The sequence below is a fragment of the Moschus berezovskii genome, chromosome 5, assembly GCF_049115385.1.
Source record: "Moschus berezovskii isolate FMDL1 chromosome 5, NW_MosBer_1.0, whole genome shotgun sequence".
In the NCBI taxonomy this organism is placed as follows: Eukaryota; Metazoa; Chordata; class Mammalia; order Artiodactyla; family Moschidae; genus Moschus; species Moschus berezovskii.
The window spans coordinates 17264176-17285218 of record NC_142464.1 but is presented as its reverse complement, the minus strand read 5'-3'; the positions used below and the strand labels follow the sequence as shown (position 1 = coordinate 17285218).

Here is a 21043-nt window from a genome sequence, read left to right as displayed (position 1 = left end):
CAGTGAAGGGACTCAGCATACATATACATGTATCCATTCTCCCCCAGACTCTCCTCTCATCCTATTTTGGGATATTCTTGCTATTTGGCTACTGCAACTTATCCACTTCATTATTTTAGCGCTTGTCGTCATTCAGGGCTCAACGCACGTATCACCCCAAGCCAGAGGCCTTCCCTGATGACTAGAGCCAAAGTACTTCCTTCCATTTCTGTCTCTCTGTAAGAGCTGCCTGTCATATTTCCTTCACTGCATTTCAGTACCCAGAATTATTTAATTCAAGTGTGTGTTTCTAGTAATAGTATGTAACATGCATACTAATAGTTGGTTATATTTCCAGTAATTATGCTCAACTAGAACGTAAGTTCTCTGAAGGGGAGACCTTTGTGCAGTGATTGCTGTACTCTAATACATAAGAGTTGCTTGATAATTATGGACTGAATGATTGATTAACTGTGATAGGCAGGTTTTGATACGTGTTTGAAAACTAATGTAACATAAACTGTGTAGATATTTTACTTCTCAAACACCCACAAAAAGTTCAGTCACCGATGATGTTCTTCATGGTGGCCCCAGAAGCTATTTCTTGCTATTTATTCATATGATCAGTGTAGAATTTAATCTTTATTTCCCTCGTATTATCATTTAACTGCATCATTTGCAAAGAAATTTAGTTTTCTACTATACTTTAGATATTAAGCAATAGGAAAGCAGTGTCAATTGCCTATTCTTATTGCATTTCACCATATATAACTCAACAAAGAACAAATCTCAGGTGTTCAGTTCATTTGCTCAAGTGGTTTTCTTACAAAGTGGATGAGCAAACTGATTGATTTTTCAGTGCCACTGTTGAAAGTCAGAATCTTTTGTGAGACCTTTCTTGGTTCTGTATGTTTGACTAAACCTCTTTTCTTCTTTATCACAATATACATGGCTTTGCCATTCAAATTTCTGCATGAAAAACTGGTGAAACAAAACTTTCAGAAAAATAGATTGATAATGTAAGACTTGGAAAGAGTTTGACTCTCACACACAGAACATGGATAAACACTCATTTTGGAAGATAAAGACACTAGCTATTTTAGTTGTACTTTCCCAGGAAATTACACTGATGGGAGTAAACTATAAAATAAAATTACCTGGTGCTAAGGTGGGCTTTCCTGGTGGCTCAGAAGGTAAAGAATCTGCCTGCAAAGCAGGAGACCTAAGTTAGATCCCCGGATTGGGAAGATTCCTTGGAGAAGGAAATGGCAACCCATCCCTGGAGAGTATTCTTGCCTGGAGAGTTCCATGGACAGAAGAGTCTGGCCAACTACAGTCCATGGGGGTCACAAAGAGTTGGACACAACTGAGCTACTAACATACTGGCACATTGGCAAGATGTTATAACACTTGCTGTCCCAAATGCTTTTATTATTAATTCAATTTACACTACTTCAGTTTTTCCTGTAGGTATTTCATAATTGGTGGCATTTGTATACATTGGTCTGGACAGACTTTATTTCTAACTGCATTCCTTCTATGTTAGAACATTTTAGGGCTATTGGGATGCCCATATTTCTTCTTTCATCTCTTTTCTTGGTATGTTCCTTCTTGTCTCTGTTAATCACAGCTTTAATAACAGGATGTTTGCATTTCCTATTTTATATTCTGAAAATGTTTGTTTAGACTTTTCCTACTCTGACTCTCCTTTTATTGTCTGAATAACAGGTAACAGTTTCTAACTTTTATTGATCACCATCTATATTCCAGGCACTTGCTTGATATAGATTATTTCTAATCCTTAAAGCAACCTGGCAAGACAGATATTATTATCCCTTCTTTATAGCTGAGGAAGCTGGGATGCAAGGTGTTTTATTTAGGTCTTGCTGAAGGTGACACAGGACATTAGTTTCAGATTTGAAATCCAAAGCTGGAGTTGTCTCTGCAGTTAAATTGCATGTGTGTGTGTGTGAGAGAAGGGATGCAGGGGAAGAAGATTCTACAATGATTATAAGAAAAGGGGTGCATTTGCATGCACTTTCTCATATTTTGTGCCATTGTTATTGTTTTTATTCTAAACATCAGAAACTTATAAAGCAATTATATCCCCATCTGACGGTTCCCTACATATATGAAACTGTTACACACTGTGATTTTCTGTTTTTAGTATCTAGCAGTATAGATATGCTGAAACTTTGGAAAAATACTCAGTGAAAGCTGCTTTAGGCAGTGTGTATGATAATAGTGCCAGCGCAGTGAAAATGCATGTAACTATCTCTCACACAGGTAAATGGGATGCAGGTAATTTCGGTACATGGAATATATGATGAGGTGAGGCAGACTTACTTTTTGGTACATATAGGGAGAGTGGACATGAGATTCCCTGAGATGACTGACCAGACTTAGAAAGGGCAGTACATTCTGATGAGGTCATGTTACTAAGAAGGATATGAGCACTCAGAGTTTCCCTCTCTAATTAAGTAAAAATTTCAAATTTACTATCAAACTAGAGACATATACTTTAAAAAAGTCACACCACTGTCCTGATTCTGAAATTCATATTTTATAGAATGATGAAAATAACTTTTGCTCTCATTAGATCTGGTTATTCTAACCTACCTGACTTTTCTCTACTAACAATTTGCTCTGCTCACCGCTTCTCCACACCCTTCCTTGAGAAGGACACCGTGGAATTATCAATTGGACTGATTATCCTCTTTCAGGTCATGGGTCTTTTCCAGATAAGTAGGAGATCTCTAGACCTTAATAGCCGAAACATTAAAATTGCCCAGTGCTCATGGTAGAGGATTATTTTGTTAATTAGAAACATTTCCAGGTTATTGGTTTTCTCTCCATTCCCTATGCTTGCTTTCTGCTATTCTGACCTCACTGTTTAAAGAACACTACAAAAGGTGTTTTTGTTTTTTAAGTTCTTCTGCTTCCTCCCATCTTGGTGTGCTGTTTTAAATTTTATTCTGCTTACTAAGTGAGCGACTGAACTGAACTGAACCTAAGCTTCGCCATGTGCACATCTTTAAAGAAAATTCTTTTCCAAGTCTGCATCATACAAGTTGGTGAGTTTCAATTTTTCGTCTCTCAAAGTCATTTAGGCCTAATACAATCCATGTACACTGATGAAGAATTTTAATAGGTTAGGGATATGTAGCCTCAGTGCTTCAGTCAGCAAATCCTTATGGAGAAACTCTGAGACACACACCATATTTGCAAAGACTCGATTCTACCTGCACATCATATAAGCCAGGGAGTCCATCAGCTCCTTGGAAAAGCTTTTTCTTTCTGTGTGCACTGATCCATAATGAATGCCTTCTCCACAGAACTCCTCTGTAATAGTCTGATTCTTATTCAGAAAACTTTTCTACCAAAGTATTCCGATTCATGCCTGTATGCTAAGTTGCTTCAATTGTGTCTGACTCTTTGTGGCCCTATGGACTGTAGCCCACCAGGCTCCTCTGTCCATGGGATTCTCCAGGCAAGAATACTGGAGTGGGTTGCCATGCCCTCCTCCAGAGGATCATCCTGACGCAAGGATCAAACCCAGGTGGGTTCTTTACCACTAGCACCACCTGGGAAGCCCAATCTGATTTTCAGAGGTGCATAAATGCCAGCCTCTGGGGTTAGATTGGTGAAAGACACCTGTGGTTCATGTGTGGATCCATGGTAATAGTGCCACAAGAATTGCTTTAAGCATAAAATACCTCCAATTTATCCTAAACACCTGTGCATTCTTCACCATATTACACCATCTTTATTCAATAAATTCACACTATTTGTATTTTCCCATGAAATATTCTCAAAGCACAGCTGACCCCAGGGGGAAGTGACAAGTTTAATCTGTAGCTCTGAGTATCTTCAAACATGACTGTACACTCTTGCATACAATACATTATTATTTATGGTTTTATGAATATACTATCAAGGAATCTGGATAACCAACTCAATGAAAGGAACTGTATTTTAAACTCTTATTAATAGGTTGGGCTCATATAATGATTCAGAAAACTAAGATCATGGCATCTGGTCCCATCACTTCATGGCAAATAGGTGGGGAAACAGTGGCTGACTTTATTTTTTTGGGCTCCAAAATCACTGCAGATGGTGATTGCAACTATGAAATTAAAAGACGCTTACTCCTTGGAAGGAAAGTTATGACCAACCTAGACAGCATATTATAAAGCAGACATTATTTTGCCAAAAAAGGTCCGTGTAGTCAAGGCTATGGTTTATCCAGTGGTCATGTATGGATGTGAGAGTTGGACTATAAAGAAAGCTGAGTGCCAAAAAACTGATGTTTTTGAACTGTGGTGTTGGAGAAGACTCTTGAGAGTCCCTTGGATTGCAAGGAGATCCAACCAGTCCATCCTAAAGGAGATCTGTCCTGGGTATTCATTGGAAGGACTGATGTTGAAGCTGAAGCTCCAATACTTTGGCCATCTGATGTGAAGAGCTGACTCATTTGAAAAGACCCTGATGCTGGGAAAGATTGAGGGCAGGAGGAGAAGGGGACGACAGAGGATGAGATGGTTGGATGTCATCACCGACTCGATGGACACGGGTTTCAGTAAACTCCAGGAGTTGGTGATGGACAGGGAGGCCTGGCGTGCTATGATTCATGGGGTTGCAAAGAGTCGGATACGACTGAGCAACTGAACTGAACATATAATGTTTCACTTGTAGTGTATTAAAGGTATCAGACATTTCTGTAGGGCACACACAAAAAATTCAGTTTTTATCGTTATACTTGGATTAGGGGTTCAAAATAGTTATGATGACTTTGATTCATCAAGTATGAAAGTATTATAATTTTTTTTCTATCTTCAAGTAGTTTTTCTATGACGAAACCTTATTAAGGTACTTGTGTGGAGAATTTGACAACTGACAAGATTATATTAGCAACTGATTGACAGGAAAAGGAAAATCCATGACTTATGTCACCATTTCCGGATGTCAGAATGTCTGACAGCCTTGTGTAATCAAAATAGTAAAATGACTCACGGTAAACTAAAGAACTAAAATACTAAAAGAATTAAAATCATGAGGAATTACCTGAGTATTTGGGTAGAATTTCCGAAAGGTTTAAATACTATTCTGAATTAAGAAGAGAAATGTAATACTGTAACACATAAATCCACATGGTGATTAGGAAAAATGTATCAGATGATGATGAAGTCTGAGCCTCTGCTCTGAGTGTGAAGTGATAAAAGTTGTTCTGGCTATTTCACCAGAAAGGCTAAAAGATGAATAAATGGAAGTGAAGACTATGAAATTAGAGAACTCTTATTTCCCCAGCTACGGGGATAATTACTTATATATCAGAGTTCCTTTAATCTCAGGGTCTCACCCACAAACAATTTCTAACACTTTTTCTTTGAAGGTCTCACTTTTCCTCCTACAGCCATGAAGCTATTCAGGGCCTCCCTCTCTCGTATCTAGATTATTACCTAACTTCAGCTCCTCCCTGTTCTAATTCGTCATGGAAAAACACAAACACACACATACAAACTTCCGGTTTAATCTTTTTGGGCCAAAACTTAAAAAAGTATTTCACGCTCATCTTCAGAACACACTTGTTGCCTACTAAACCCAAATTACTCTGACAGCTCACAAAGCTTTCCTGACTGGCTCGCGTGTGTTCCTCAAGGTCATGTCCCTTTATAGGCCTACTCTTACCAAGAAACAAGTGTGCCACTGTTGTTGCTTTTTTGTACACAAAAACACACACCCTCTGTGTCTGCTGATACATTTGGGAGATTTTAATGACAGTAGCTGTGGTACTATGCTAGTTCTAGATTACGAACATCTTACTAAGGTTTGCATGAGCTGGTATATGACAAGCACAAGTGTCTGCAATACCATATGGTAAATGCAATAATAGAGTCATAAATAAGGTATAGAGTGAAAAACAAGGGGAAAATACGAAGACAAATTTATGATGTCATTTTGTTCACATAACCAGGAGCTATAATGGTTTGTAAATCCCATGAAGGCAAAGACCTTTCTTTTTATTATACAGGTATTTCAAAAGCATTGTTTGCATAAATTCACACTGAGTACTCCATCCTGTGCTTCTGAAGTTACAAGGTATTTCTGATATTTTGTTCTACATAGACAGTCAATGATAGAAGTATATTTATTATTCTAAACATAAAACTACCATCTTGGTGTGGTTGGGACTAAACTGGAGTTCCAGGAATAATAAGGTTACTTGAGCTTCAGTTCTGACTTGTCCCTAATAAGTCAAGTAACAGAACAAGACATTGAACCTCCTCAGGTGTCTAAAATGAATAGACTGAGCTGGATGCTCCACTGCCTCCTGCTGTTACAATCCCTAATTCTCCGTGTTAGCACCAACTCAGAGTCTACAGTGTTTGTGTCACTAGGCCATGTGATTTGTTTATGTCATAGACATTCAGATCTCATCATTTCTAAGCAGGAGTTAGATGATTTCCCAGCGAGAATCTACCAAGGTGCTAATTCCCTAAGGTTAGCACCCCGTGGCTTTGTTCCCCTGTTTGTTTACTCTTAGAGAAACTGGCCTGGAAAGAGAGGCGCTGCAGCTCTTTGAGCATTCCCTTGGTCACACAGCGAGCAGGAATCCACATCACGCTTGGCACGTTTATTGATAGTGAGACCCTGGAGTGACTGACTGGAGATTGAGACTGAGCTAACCTGACAGCTTGAGAGCTTAAAAGCATCGATTAGTGAATGTACAATGATCTGACCTTCCAACTGCCTCCATGTTGGGGTTTTGGTTTCTATAATGGGAGTTAAAAAAAAAAAAGAGGAAACCTTATTCTTTTATGTTTTATAGTGACTATTCCACCCAAACAAAAAGGGGCATGAATTAATAGCAACCCATGAGTATAATTTTAAGAATCTTACACACCAGTGGCTGTACTGTGGAGGATGTACTCTAGGCATCGAGTCCCCTGTGTGCTCGGTGCATATTCTCATATTAAACAACTTCAAAAGAATCCACTTCCCGTGAAGGGAGAACATTCTGCGCTGTACTTTCCCTGCTGGCCATTGACAGATATTCATACTGCACTTTTTAATTAGGTGACAAAGAAGTTTTCACATATCTGTTAGTTGGTGCTAATGAAAATCTACGTAAGGAACCAAAGGAAATTAAATAGCTGTTAAGATTATAATTTTGCACATTTTCTTTTTATTTGTGACAATAAAAAAGTGTGAATTGAAAATCTAAGGAAAGATAACAGTTGACTTTTTAAAAGTGAAATGCACTAAATAAAAAGGCATGTTTATAATAAATATAATACAGGATCTGCAACATTTAATTTAGAGAATGTATAGTAGTGACAGAGACACAAAATATTAATTGATCTTATCTCTGTAGGGTTGTGATGAATGGACTGTAAAACCTTTAATTAGTGTTGGTTATGCTTATGTGTAGGGCTTCCCTTGTGACTCAGGTAGTAAAGAATCTGCCTGCAATGTGGGAGACCTGGGTTCAATCCCTGGAGAAGGGAATTGCTACCCACTCCACTCTTCTTGCCTGGAACATTCCATGGACAGAATAATCTGACAGGCTACAATCCACGGGGTTACAAAGAGTCAGACATGACTGAGTGACACTTTCAATTTCAAGATTATATATATTTTGTAAAATTAAATTGATGCTGTATAAAGGACACAATGATAATGCTTATAGCTGTTTTGTTTGCTTGCTATTATAAACATGAAATGAGAAGAAGAGAAAGCCACCATAGAAAGGAAATCAAAAGTATTATGCCCTTTTTCTCACTAGATCATTTGTAGTTTTCTGGCTTCCCTGGTAGATCAGATGGTAAAGTGTCTGCCTGCATTGCGGGAGACCTGGGTTTGATCCCTGGGTCAGGAATATCTTCCTGGAGAAGGAAATGGCAATGCACTCCAGTACTCTTGCCTGGAAAATTCCATGGTTGGAGGATCCTGGGTAGGCTACAGCCCATGGGGTCGTAAAGAGTTGGACACGACTGAGCAACTTCACTGGTTCACTGGATACCCTTTATGACTGGAAAAGTTTTTCTTCAATAAGTCTATGGTTCTCAAAATCTCATATATGTGAATAAATCCTTGTTCAACTTAACTGCAATTCTGCTTACTAGTCCTTGTTTTCTTTCTTAAATATATTTGGGAACATATGGCACGTTAGTTAATAAGAAATGTTTACAACTTCATTTTTCAGTTAAAAGTAACCATATAAATGATATAATTCATGTAATAAAACAGGAGACTTTTAGTAAACATTTACTCTTGAGTATTATTTAAATACTCTTATAATAAACTATATTTTGATAACAGAAATATAAATAAAAACAGCAACTTAAATTTGTGAACTATCTGATGCCTTTTCTGATTAATTATACCATTTATTAAGAACTCCCTAGGAATTTACCTTTATGATGCTATTCAAAATTATAACAGTCACACTCACAAATGTCTTTTTTCCTTTGTGTATGCATATGTTCTTATGTCTTCCAAAGTGATGCAGTTCTCTAAGAAATAAGGCTATTTTCTTTTTCTAATTTTAATTTATACCTCTATTCAACAAGCACAGTATTTTGTATCTAACATTTGATCATCAAATTTAAAACCATTATATTGACCAAATCTTATTGGAGCTGATGTCTTTTTGATTATGCTCATTTCCAAAAAAAAACAAGTAGTGTCACTGAGATGGAAAACTATCAGTGAACACAATTATTTATTTTTAAAAACTCATACAGCATTAAGATGTATAGATTTTTCATTTAAAGAAGCATTTTTTTTTTCCCCTCTGAAGATAGTAGAGTTTGGGGCCACTGACTCATTTTTTAAGATCATCTATCACCATGGTTAAGTTGGTACTTTTTATTGTTCCTAAACCATGACTTATATATATCTTATAAATAAAAATATGTAAGAAAAGAATTGATTTACTATCAATGATTTATCCATTTTATAAGTATGTGAGCACTTTTAACTGCCATTTATGGGACACAAGGTTTTGCCTTTATGAAATTCAGCATCTATGTAGTATGACTATACACACTATAAAAAACTATGTCTTTATTTATCTGTCTACTTAACATATACACCAAACTGCTGAATAAATCATTAAAATAAAATTTGACTTACGGTAGCTGTTTTGAAACAGATTTTAAAATATGTAACTGAATAAAATAACAAAAAAATGTTCCATTGACTTCAAGAGAAAGCACTTCATTTTATTCTTCTTTGAATTTTCCAGAGCAATTAGCCTTGCCTTATACATAGGAGATGCTCAATAAACATATGGAGGATTTTTTTTCTTTTTTGCCATATAGACACAGAAGGGCATGTAACATGAATTATGGAATAAAGAGAAACATGAGAGGGAGAGGAAATGGTAAAAAGTCTGTTTCACAGTGATTTCTCATTAATGAGGATGCTACTCCTCTACTGACTGCTTAGCAGGGCACCATCTGATCCGCTCTCTGCAGTCAGCTTATTGATTGTGTGGGTCAATGTAATCTGATGCACGAAGAACCAAGAAAGTAGAAGGTAGCATTTTCCTAGATAAACGTTAAGAAGCAGCTAGTCTACATTTTCATGCCCTGAGGCTCAGTGGCTCCCACATAAAGTTGAATTAAAACTGACAATTCTTTATCAATAGATCTGACCTAGTGAAAGACTGGATTTAAAAACAAAACCCTGAAGATGTATTAAAGATAGAATCTGTACTGGCTTGAAGTAAAAATTGCCTTTACTTTTCTATTTAGACCATCTGTGTTGTACACGTACATATCAAGTTCTAGTTATAGGCATTTAGATGATGATGGCCCTTGATTTCTGTCTTCCTAGACACGTGCCCTGTGTGGTCAGATGCTCAGTTGTGTCCGACTCTTTGCAACCCTATCCATGGACTGCCTACCAGGCTCCTCTGTCCATGGGATTTTCCCCGTAGCAATGCTGGAGTGGGTTGCCCTTTGCTTCTCCAGGGATCTTCCCAAGCCAGGGATCAGCCCGTGTCTCCTGTGGCACCTGCATTGCAGACAGGTTCTTTTCTGCTGAGTCACTTGGGAAGCCCATCTTCTTAGATGATGGGTCCTTCCCCAGGGCCACAGGCGCGAGGTCTTGCACCAAGGCCGCAGAAGCAGAGCCTAGAACCAAGGTCACCTCCAAAGCTGACTAAGCCCTTTTGTAACTGTTACCAAAAGCCCCCTGGTAATCACTAACAAGCTCCCAGACTCCCAGTTAGGCAAAGATGCCCACTCCAGTAAACACCCTAGAGCACCCCAACCAATCACCTAATGCAAGCCATCCAGCAGGAATTTCCTTTGTCTTGAGGCTATAAAAATTGGCTATTAACTCACAAAAATTGTTGACTCTCCCTGGCCTGTTAGGTGTTGGCTCACTGTGCTCGCAGTGCCCACTTTATCTCTGCTGTTTTTTCTTAATAAACTTCCTCCTTTCTGAAATGCTCTATGTCTGGAAATTCTTTTCCAACTTGCACTCAGACTGCCTCAACACTAGATACCTAACACCTAACCGTTTTCCTGCTAGTAACTGGCCACACTAAACACAAGTCAAAATGATTAGCTCTGAGAAAATACCAACATTGAAACAATATCCTCTAGGCAAAACTTCCAAACCAACTGACTAACAAACAAAATCCCAGAAAAACAAACCCAAAATGCAAATACTTAATCCACAAAACAAATAAAAAGCATTATTGAAGAGAATAAAACTACTGGATAAAAAAGAAATTTGTGTTAAATGCCATCTATACTATTTCCAGCAGAGTTCCCAACATCAATTCAGCGCTCACAAATTGCTGGTTTTTTTCTTTCACCCCAGGAGAGAATGTTCAATGTTACCTGCCAGAGAGGATCTTTTTGCTCTGGGAAGAGCTCAAAGTACTTATGCGCCAGTTGCACTGGAGGCAGAGTTTGCAATTTCAGGTTGGTCCAGCTCTGAACGAAGTTGGCCAGGTTCACAAAGGTGTACAACCCTAGGCGGTCATTCCCATAGTTTGACAAATGGGTCATGAAAATGCTGATCTGAAAAACAAAAATGATCAGAACTATCATATGCATATGCTCAAAAGTGGCATGGAAGCTCTAAGAAGAACTTCACCTAAAAGTGGAATTTTATAAGTACAATTATCATTTTAGGTGGTATTAGGGACTGAATCGTAGTCCCGCCCTCCACATTCACATGTTGAAACTGCAACTCCCAGTGTGACTGTATTCAGAGGTGGGTTCTTTAGGGAGGTAATTCAGCTTAAATGAAGTCATAAGGGTCCTAACTTCATGGTCTGGTGGCCTTATAAGAAAACAGATACCACAGTGCATTCCACCCCCACCTCTCTCTCCTTTCTCTGTCTCTCCCTTTCTCTCCCTCCCTCCTGCAATGCACAGAAGAGAGGCCAATTGGGAACACAGCCAGAAAGTGACTGTCTTTAAGTCAGGAAGAAACTGAATTTTCCAGCACCTCCATCATGGACTTGTAACCTCAAAAACTCAGAAAATAAATGTATGTTGTTTAAACTACCCAGTCTGTGACGTCTTGTTATGGCAGTTTGCAAAGAATAACACTGGTAGAAAGTCACACATCTGATTTCTATTTCAAAGTCACTCTTAAACTCACTCTAAAAATAAAAATTGAAACTGGGATAGGCCAACCTGATTGTTCATTAAAAGTATAGTGTTACTTTACATATTAGCTTTCTCCCCATTGTGGAATAAACACTATCAAATTCAATAATCTAATAACTTCCAAAGTAGCAAAGAACAAGAATCATACCAGTTTTAAAATTAAACAATTGTTTCAGAACTTTTTTATTCTATGTATGTATATGGGTTGAAATGAAATCAAGCTTAAGAAAACTTGTGTTTTTGTGGTCTAATGAGGAAATTTTACTGCAATAAAGAAACTGTTAATGTTTGCACAGCCACTGATTGCCTTTAGCCAACTACTCTTCCATACTTATTACTTTTTTATAACTTTTCCTTCCTCAGGATTAACTTTAAATATATTGTAGCATTTGGGTATTGTGGATCAGAGCCTAGGAAAAAGTAAAAATCTAGATTGATTGCTCTTGAGAGAGCAACAAAAATTTGAATGTGATTAAAGATATAATCTTATATAGAACTAATCAAGGATTGCAGCTGGAATGAAAAAAACAATACCAAATAAAAGAGAACTTGCATAATCTTGGTCTAAACTGAAGAAATTACAAATGCAACTCATTAAAAAGGGAGTTCATCATTTTCTACCATAGACAATACTTGTACTTGTTTCTCAACCTCATATACACATATAAGCATTTAAAAAATATATTTTATTATTTACTACATATATATTTTGGAACAACTAATACAATTATTTCATTAACTTCATGAGAAAGGTAAGAGTAATATCATGTAGGGAAGATATCTATCACCTTAAAAACAGTAGAGTTTTATTGGGTTGCTATCTAAAATATGAGTTACTATCTAACTCAGTGAAACTATGAGCCATGCCATGTAGGGCCACGCAAAACTGACGGGTCGTGGTGGAGAGGTCTGATAGAATGTGGTCCACTGGAGAAGGGAATGGCAAACCACTTCAGCATTCTTTCCTTGAGCACCCCATGAACAGTATGGAAAGGCAAGATGATAGGATACTGAAAGATGAACTCCCAGGTCAGTAGATGCCCAATATGCTATTGGAGAAACAGCTCCAGAAAGAATGGAGAGGCTGAGCCAAAGCAAAAGCAAAGCCTAGTTGTGGATGTGACTGATGATGGAAGTAAAGTCTGAAGGTGTAAAGAATAATATTGCATAGGAACCTGGAATGTTATGTCCATGAATAAAGGCAAATTGGAAGTGGTCAAACAGGAGATGGCAAGAGTGAACATCGATATTTCAGGAATCAGTGAACTAAAATCGACCGAAATGGGTAAATTTAATTCAGATGATCATTATATTTACTACTGTGGACAAGAATCCCTTAGAAGAAATGGAGTAGCCTTCACAGTCAACAAAAGAGTCCGAAATGCAGTACTTGGGTGCAATCTCAAAAACAACAGAATGATCTCTGTTCGTTTCTAAGGCAAACCATTCAATATCATAGTAATCCAAGTCTATGCCCCAACCACTAATGCCTAAGAAGTTGAAGTTGAATGGTTCAGGGAAGACCTACAAGACCTTCTAGAATTAACACCAAAAAAGATGTCCTTTTCAACTGATATTAAAAAGAGATGGCAAGAATACACAGAAGAACTATACAAAGAAGATCTTCATGACCAAGATGACCATGATGGTGTGATCACTCACCTAGAGCCAGACATCCTGGAATGAGAAGTCTAATGGGCTTTAGGAAGGTCACTATAAACAAAGCTAGTAGAGGGGATGGAGTTCCAACTGAGCTATTTCAAATTCTAAAAGATGACGCTGTTGCACTCAACATGCCAGCAAATTTGCACTCAAAAGATAAAGTGTTGCGCTCATTATGCCAGCAAATTTGGAAAGCTCAGCAGTGGCCACAGGACTGGAAAAGGTCAGTTTTCATTCCAATCCCAAGGAAAGGCAATGCCAAAAATTGTTCAAAGTACTGCACAATTGTACTCATCGACACACTAGCAAAATAATGCTCAAAATTGTCCAAGTTAGACTGCAACACTGCATGATCTGAAGGCTTCCAGATGTTTGAGCTGTATTAAGAAAAAGCAGAGGAATCAGAGATCAAATTGCCAACATTCATTACATCATAGAAAAGCCAAGATAATTTCAGAAAAACATCTACTTCTGCTTCACTGACTATGTCATAGCCTTTGACTGTGTGGATCACAACAAACTGTGGAAAATTCTTCAAGAGGTGGGAATACCAGACTACCTTATCTGCCTCCTGAGAAATCTGTACTCAGGTCAAGAAGCAACAGTTAGAACAGGACATGAAACAATAGACTGGTTCCAAACTGAAAAAAGAAAACTTCAAACCTGTGTATTGTCACCTTGCTTATTTAACTTATATGCAGAGTACATCATGTGAAATGCTGGGCCTGATGAAGCACAAGCTGGAATCAAGATTGCCAGGAGAAATATCAATAACCTGAGATATGCAGATGACACCACCTTTATGGCAGAAAGTGAAGAAGAACTGAAGATCCTCTTGATGAAAATGAAAGAAGAAAGTAAAAAAGCTGGCTTGAAACTCAGCATTCAAAAAACTAAGATCATGGCATCTGTTTCCATCACTTCATGGTAATTGGGAAACAATAGAAACAGTGAGAGACTTTACATTTTTGGACTCCAAAATCATTGCAGGTAGTGACTGCAGCCATGAAATTAAAAGACGCTTACTCCTTGGAAGAAAAGCTATGAATGACCCAGACAGCATATTAAAAAGCAGAGACATTACTTTGCAAACAAAAGTCCATCTAGTCAAAGCTATGATTTTTCCAGTAGTCATGTATGGATGTGAGAGTTGGACCATAAAGAAAGCTGAGTGCTGAAGAATTAATGCTTTTGTACTGTGGTGTTGGGAAGACTCGTGAGAGTCCCTTGGACAGCAAGGAGATCCAACTAGTCAATCCTAAAGGAAATCAGTCCTGAATATACTTTGGAAGGACTGATGCTGAAGCTGAAGCTCCAATAGTTTGGCCACCTGATGCAAAGAGCTGACTCATTAGAAAAGACCCTGATGCTGGGAAGGATTGAAAGTAAAAGGAGAAGGGGACGACAGAAGATGAGATGGTTGATTGGCCTCACTGGCTCAATGGACATGAGTTTGAGCAAGCTCTGGGAGTTGCTGATGGACAGTGAAGCCCAGCATGCTGCAGTCCATGGGGTCACAAAAAGTTGGACCCAGCTGCACGTGTGAACTGAACTGACTGATCTAAAGTATATGAAGGATTCAAACAACAACAAAACACCGCAAAAGTCCAAATGACCCAATTAAAAAATGGACAGCAGGTCTAAATAGACAGTTTTTTTGGAAGAAGACTTATAGATAGCCAAGAAGAACATGAAAGAATGCTTTACATCATTATTAGGGACACGCAAATCAAAATCACAATAAGATATCATCTCAAACCTGTCAGAATGACTATTATAAAAATAGACAATAAATAATAAGTGTTGGATAGGATGTGGAGAAAACGGAATCCTCATGCTGTATTGCTATGAATGTAAATTGGTGCAGCTACTGTGAGAAACAGTATGGAGGTTCTTCAAAAAATTAAAAAGATAACTACCATAATCCAGCAATTCTACTCTGGGGTATGTATATGAAGAAAATGAAATCACAAGTTAGAAAAGATACATGCACACCATCTTTTTTGCAGTATTATCTATAATAGCCAAGATATGGAAGCAACCTGAATGCCCATCACTAGATGAATGGATAAAGAAGATGCAATATATATATATATATATATGGGAACACATATATATTATGGAATATTACTTAGCCATAAAAGGAATGAAATCTTGTCATCTGTGTCCATATGGATAGACTTAGAGAGTATTATATTGACTGAAATAAGCCAGACAGAGAAAGACAAATGCTGTATGATTTCACTTACATGTGGAATCTAAAACACAAAACAAACGAACAAACACAACAAAACAGAAACAAGAGTCACAGATACACAAAATGAACAGGTGATTACCAGAGATAAGGGGGCTCAGCGGAGAAGAGAAATAAGTGAGGGAGATTAGAAGGTACAAAGTTCTAGTTGCAAAATCAATGACTTATGGGTATGAAATGTACAGTGTGGGAATATAGTCAATAAATATGTAATACCTTTGTATGGTGGTAGATGGTAACTAGACATATCGTGGTGGTCATTTAAAAATGTATAAAAATAATGAATCACTATGTTGCATACCAGAAACTAAGATAGTGTGGTATATCAATTATATGTCAAAAACAAACAAATATAAGATCTCACAGAAAAAGAGATCAGATTTGTGGCAACCAGAGGCGAGGGGTTGGGAAGAGGGAGGAGGGATTGGATGAAGGTAGTCAAAAGATATAAACTTCCAGTTACAAGATCAATAACTACAAAGGGTACAATGTACAACATGATAAATACAATTAACAGTTCTGTATGTTATGCATGAAACTTGTAAAGAGAGTAAATTCTAAGTTCTCATCATCAGTAGAAAATATTTCTTTTCTAATTTATTTAATTTTGTGTCTATATAAAATAATGGATAGTCACTAAAATTATTGTGGTCATCACTTCATAATGTATGTTAAGTCAAGTCATTGTGCTGTGCACCTTGAACTTAAACAATGCAGTATGGCAATCCTATCTCAATAAAACTAGAAAAAAAATAGAGCTTTAGTTTGCACAAGAATTAAGAAAAAAGCACTCTGGTAAGGTAGTATAAGCTGTAAGTCAAAGATATCAGATTCAAGGAATGCCCTTTACTAAAAGGCTGAAAAGGATCCTCTGAGGACAGGCCACTAAGCTGGTTAAAGATACTCCTCACCATGGCTCAAGGTAGGGAGGAGAGTGGGAGAACTTGGACTATTCCCCTCAAAATCCTAAAATACTTAAAATATCACCATAAAGTATATAGCACTTACTAAGTGTTAGGCATAACTCTAAGCCCTTTACATGTATGAAATGATTAAGTCATCACCACAATCTTATAAGGCAGGTGTGGTTATTGTCCCCTTCGACAGATGAAGAAACTGAGGCATAGTGAAATTTGTTCAAGTCCCACATTCAATGGCAGAGCAGAATTTAAAACCTAGGCAAAGCTGATACATGATATACCCAAAATCTTCACCTAAACAGTTTTATGTATAGAGTTTGACATCCATCATTGCTTTACTTTTGTCTTTTTGAAAATAAAAGACAAAGAATATGAATACTTCTATAGAAGAAAGTAGAAAATCTAGGTATTATCTTGGCAACATAAAGCTTTTCTTTTTTAACTCAGAGTGACAGAACATAAATTATTTTTGGACTCACATGATTATTTCTAAGACAACAAAATTATAGTATTTGAAAAGAATTTTACAGATAGGCTACAAATTTATCTTTGAAGGCAGTATCACTCCTATCATATTTCCAGTCTATTTCCACCTGTCTCCCACCCCCCCAGGGTGTATTCAAAGCTTTTTATTTTAAAGGTCAAAAGAGAGAAAAACTATTTTAAAGAATATTCTTTACAAAGCTCATTTAGATAGAAACTTAAATTAAATCCCTCAAATGTTAGTTAATACAATGATCTTGAGATTCATGTGGAATCATTTGTACAGGTTCAGGGTCTTTACATTGCTCAAACTCTCTCTCACTTTTAAGCTCATTTTCTTTTTTTTCCCAAATAGAAAGTGCCCTCTTGGCAGGACTTAATTATAGAGTTTTTAGAACATAACATAGTATCACTAGTTGATGACCACATAATTGCAATTGCTGTCATGAAAACTTCTTTGTAATCACCACAAAATAATACGCATTTGATCCCAATAAGTGTACGTTTATCTCATGTCACCACTGTAATTAAGAAATAAGACAGTATAAGTAGAATTCTCCAGGATAATTAGTTCCTCAGGACTGAAATTATTATGAAAAACCAGGCTGCAGGCAAATGTCTGAAGAAATATTATAAGGTCCTAGAAATCTACCACCTGCCCTCTAGCACTATTATTTTAAGATGGAAATTTAAGGTACCTGTCATTGTCTAAAATCCGACGAAACTGTAAATAAAAAATACTACTTGGAGAATACGGTAAAAATTATTTTTATATCATGAGCAGATACACACTATAGAGTGGGCACGGCCATACGCTCTTAAAAGATTTTTGTGGCCTACTAATTTTGTCGTTTATCCAAAATTTCCTTAGGAGAACCAGTTGTGCTTTCTGAAGGAAGTAAAACACGGTTGCAAGGCAACTGGAAAATCCACGTTTGGAAGAAAGCAGTCTGCAGACATTGTGTGGTTCTAAGCTGAGGCACGCCTCTGCATTTAAATGTCAATTTTCTGAGAAAAAAGGCCAGCAACCTGGCCACAACAGTTGCAATAGCTATGTACTGGGCAGCATGTGTACATGTTTTACTGGTTAGAAATAAATTAGTGCTGGTACATGGTCAGTTGACTGCACTTTAAGAAGAAAAATTCTGTAAGCACAGCTTAACTGTTATATGAGTTGCTAAAAGCACTTATTGTGCAGACAGAACATTTTAGTTTTAGGATTTCTGGCCACACGTCTTATTTATTAAAAAAAAAAAAAGTATTCAGAACATGGAGGAAGAGTAAGACAAATAAAGACTGGATGTGGTTGGAAGCATAAATAAGGAAAGTCAAAAGAAATGCAGTATAAAATAGTTGTAAATAATTTTTTACAGACATAATATATTGCTACTATTTTTTACATGACAGTTTATGTTCACCACAGGCTTCCCTGATGGTTCCGTGGTAGAGGATCTGCCTGCTAATGCAGGGGATGTGAGTTTGATCCTTGGGTCAGGAAGATCCCCTGGAGAAGGAGATGGCAACACACTCCAGTATTTTTGCCTGAGAAATCCCATGGACAGAGCAGCCTGGAGGGCTGTAGTCCATGGGGAGTCAGACAGGACTTTGCAATTAAACAATACGTTCCTCCACTTATCCTGTGCTTTTATTCTGATTGTTATTTCCTTAAGGATATAGTAAAACTACTCTTGCCCAATACTTCCCAAAACATCATCTAGAAAAGGTATGACTGTGATACATGGTGCAAATGGTTTACAAATGCAAACCCACTGGACCTGGAAATACTGCAGCTCAGAGATTTGCGTGGATTCAGAAAAGCAGCACTTTACCTTTCATAGACATCATGTTCAACGGATGAGTCTAAGAATAAGATATCCAATGCTAATGTCAGTAAGCCCCCTGTTAGCAAGTCTTCCAGAGGGGTCACTGAGGCCAGGCTTCTGTCACCAAGCTGACCCCTGGGCTGCCTCCACCTTCTCACTGTCTCAGACAAGTGTCTCTCCCTCACTCTCCACACTCTCAACTCCATTATAACCAAACATGAAACAAATCTAAATTCTTCCTTTAATCTGTCATAAAAATGAAAAAAAGCTTGAAGGTACTCTCATAATCTAATTGTTCATTAGAAACATAAAACAGAGCTTCTCAGTGTCAGATGCAATGCACATGCACCAAATTTAGGAAAATCATGACCTGTGGAATAAATCCATTGAAGGAGGTATCTCCTGTTCAAAGAAAGAGGAGGTTTTAAATAAAGTGATGTCTAAATGTTGGTAACAGGGAATTGGATAAAAGTAATGGGACTCTCAGAGAAGGCAATGGCAAGCCACTCCAGTACTCTTGCCTAGAAAATCCCATGGATGGAGGAGCCTGGTGGGCTGCAGTCCGTGGGGTCGTTAAGGGTCGGACTCGACTGAGCGACTTCACTTTCACTTTTCACTTTCACACATTGGAGAAGGAAATGGCAACCCACTCCTGTGTTCTTGCCTGGAGAATCCCAGGGACGGGGGAGCCTGGTGGGCTGCCGTCTGTGGGTCGCACAGAGTCGGACACGACTGACGCGACTCAGCAGCAGCAGCAGCAGCAATGGGACTCTAATGGTTAATCTCACATCATGCACGTGCTCAGTTGTGGCTGATCCTGTGACCATCTGGACTGTAAGCCCCGGGGTTCTCTGTTCATGGGATTTCCCAGGAAAGAATATTGAAGGGGGTTTTCATTTTCTCCTCCAGGGGATCTTACCCTGAATCCAGGGATCGAATCTGTTTCTCCTGAATTGCAGGTGAATTCTTCCCCCACTGAGCCATGGGGAGGCTAATTTTTAAATGTGGGTAAAAGCACAGCCTGTTGCAGTGACAAACAAAATATTATTCTGTAAATGTGGGCAAGTGACTGTTCTTCTGAGTCTTTAGCTGCAAGTCATGCAATTGTTTTGTATATCATTTTATTTTGCCTCTCTTATTAAGTAGAAAGGATAAGGGAAAAAAGGAAAATAAAAAACAAAGGCTTGATTTTATCCAGAAAATGAAGCATCAACCTTCTCTAAATTGAGCAAAAATATTTTCAGACTACCAATACCAGAACAGTTTTCTGGCTTTTCCTACTTGCATGACAAACACAATGGCACTGTAAATTGTATGGATGCTAATATCCATAACCGGAAAATCAAGTGTAGTAGCTTAAATTGGAATTTAAAATCATTTTTAGAGCGTATTTTCTTATTTAAAGCACACTTGAAATATTTGGATATCAATTCTGTGCCTTATAGTGCCTCTAAAAATGAGAGTTCATTCACAGAGTTGTCCGATCCCTGGTTCATAGGAAAGGCACGGTATTATAACAAATACGGGAAGACACAGTAGCTTCACAGAGCAAGGAGAGATGCACCCTGTTCGAGGCAGCTAGCCCGGTGTTCATGCCACAGCACAGATAAGATAAGCATTAAATATTAGCAGTTAGTCTCCATTTTTGCCGCTGTGGCCCTGTCAGCGTGCTGCTCTTCAGAAAGAGTTCATTGTGTTTAAAAATATGTCCATTAGTTTGTTAAATTATTGATTAGGCTTTTAGTTCTCATAAAGTGTGAAGACAGATGGAGCACAGGGGAAGGCATCTCTGATGGTTCATCTGATGGGCTTTGGCATTGTACTCATAGTTTTCCTATAAAAGGAGATCTTATGTCTTTTTGTTCTGAATATAGGCTGGAACCACACAAGAGATACTAAGAATTAAACTAAGGTTAACATCGCCAAGGTTTAAGCACTCATTACCGAGTTTTAAGCACTGTACCAACATTACCAACCTTAAGCACTTATGACATAATTGTTGTGTTATAATTAGAGGCACCCCAATACTACCTTTTCAGTCCTGGGCAACTAATAACTTGGTATATGCATACATCTATGTTTTCAGGTGCCAAAAGTAGTTCAGTCGGTAAAGAATCTGCCTGCAATGCAGGAGACATGGGTTCAATTCCTGGGTCAGGAAGATCCCCTGGAGAAGGAAATGGCAATCCACTCCAGTATTCTTGCCTGGAAAATCCCATGGACAGAGGAGCCTGGTGGGCTACAGTCCATGGGGTCTCAAGAGTCGGACATGACTTAGCGACT

At 37.9% G+C, this 21043-nt stretch overlaps 1 protein-coding gene across 1 annotated transcript in view; it reads right to left on the bottom strand.

Moving 5' to 3' along the window:
* LOC129561763 (N-heparan sulfate sulfotransferase 4) overlaps positions 1-21043 on the bottom strand; it is a 287072-nt gene that overhangs the window by 31697 nt on the left and 234332 nt on the right. Inside the window, exon 6 of the mRNA XM_055434497.2 lies at positions 10839-11021. Within this exon, the coding sequence (XP_055290472.1) occupies positions 10839-11021 (183 nt within the window). The remainder of the gene's footprint in view (positions 1-10838; positions 11022-21043) is intronic.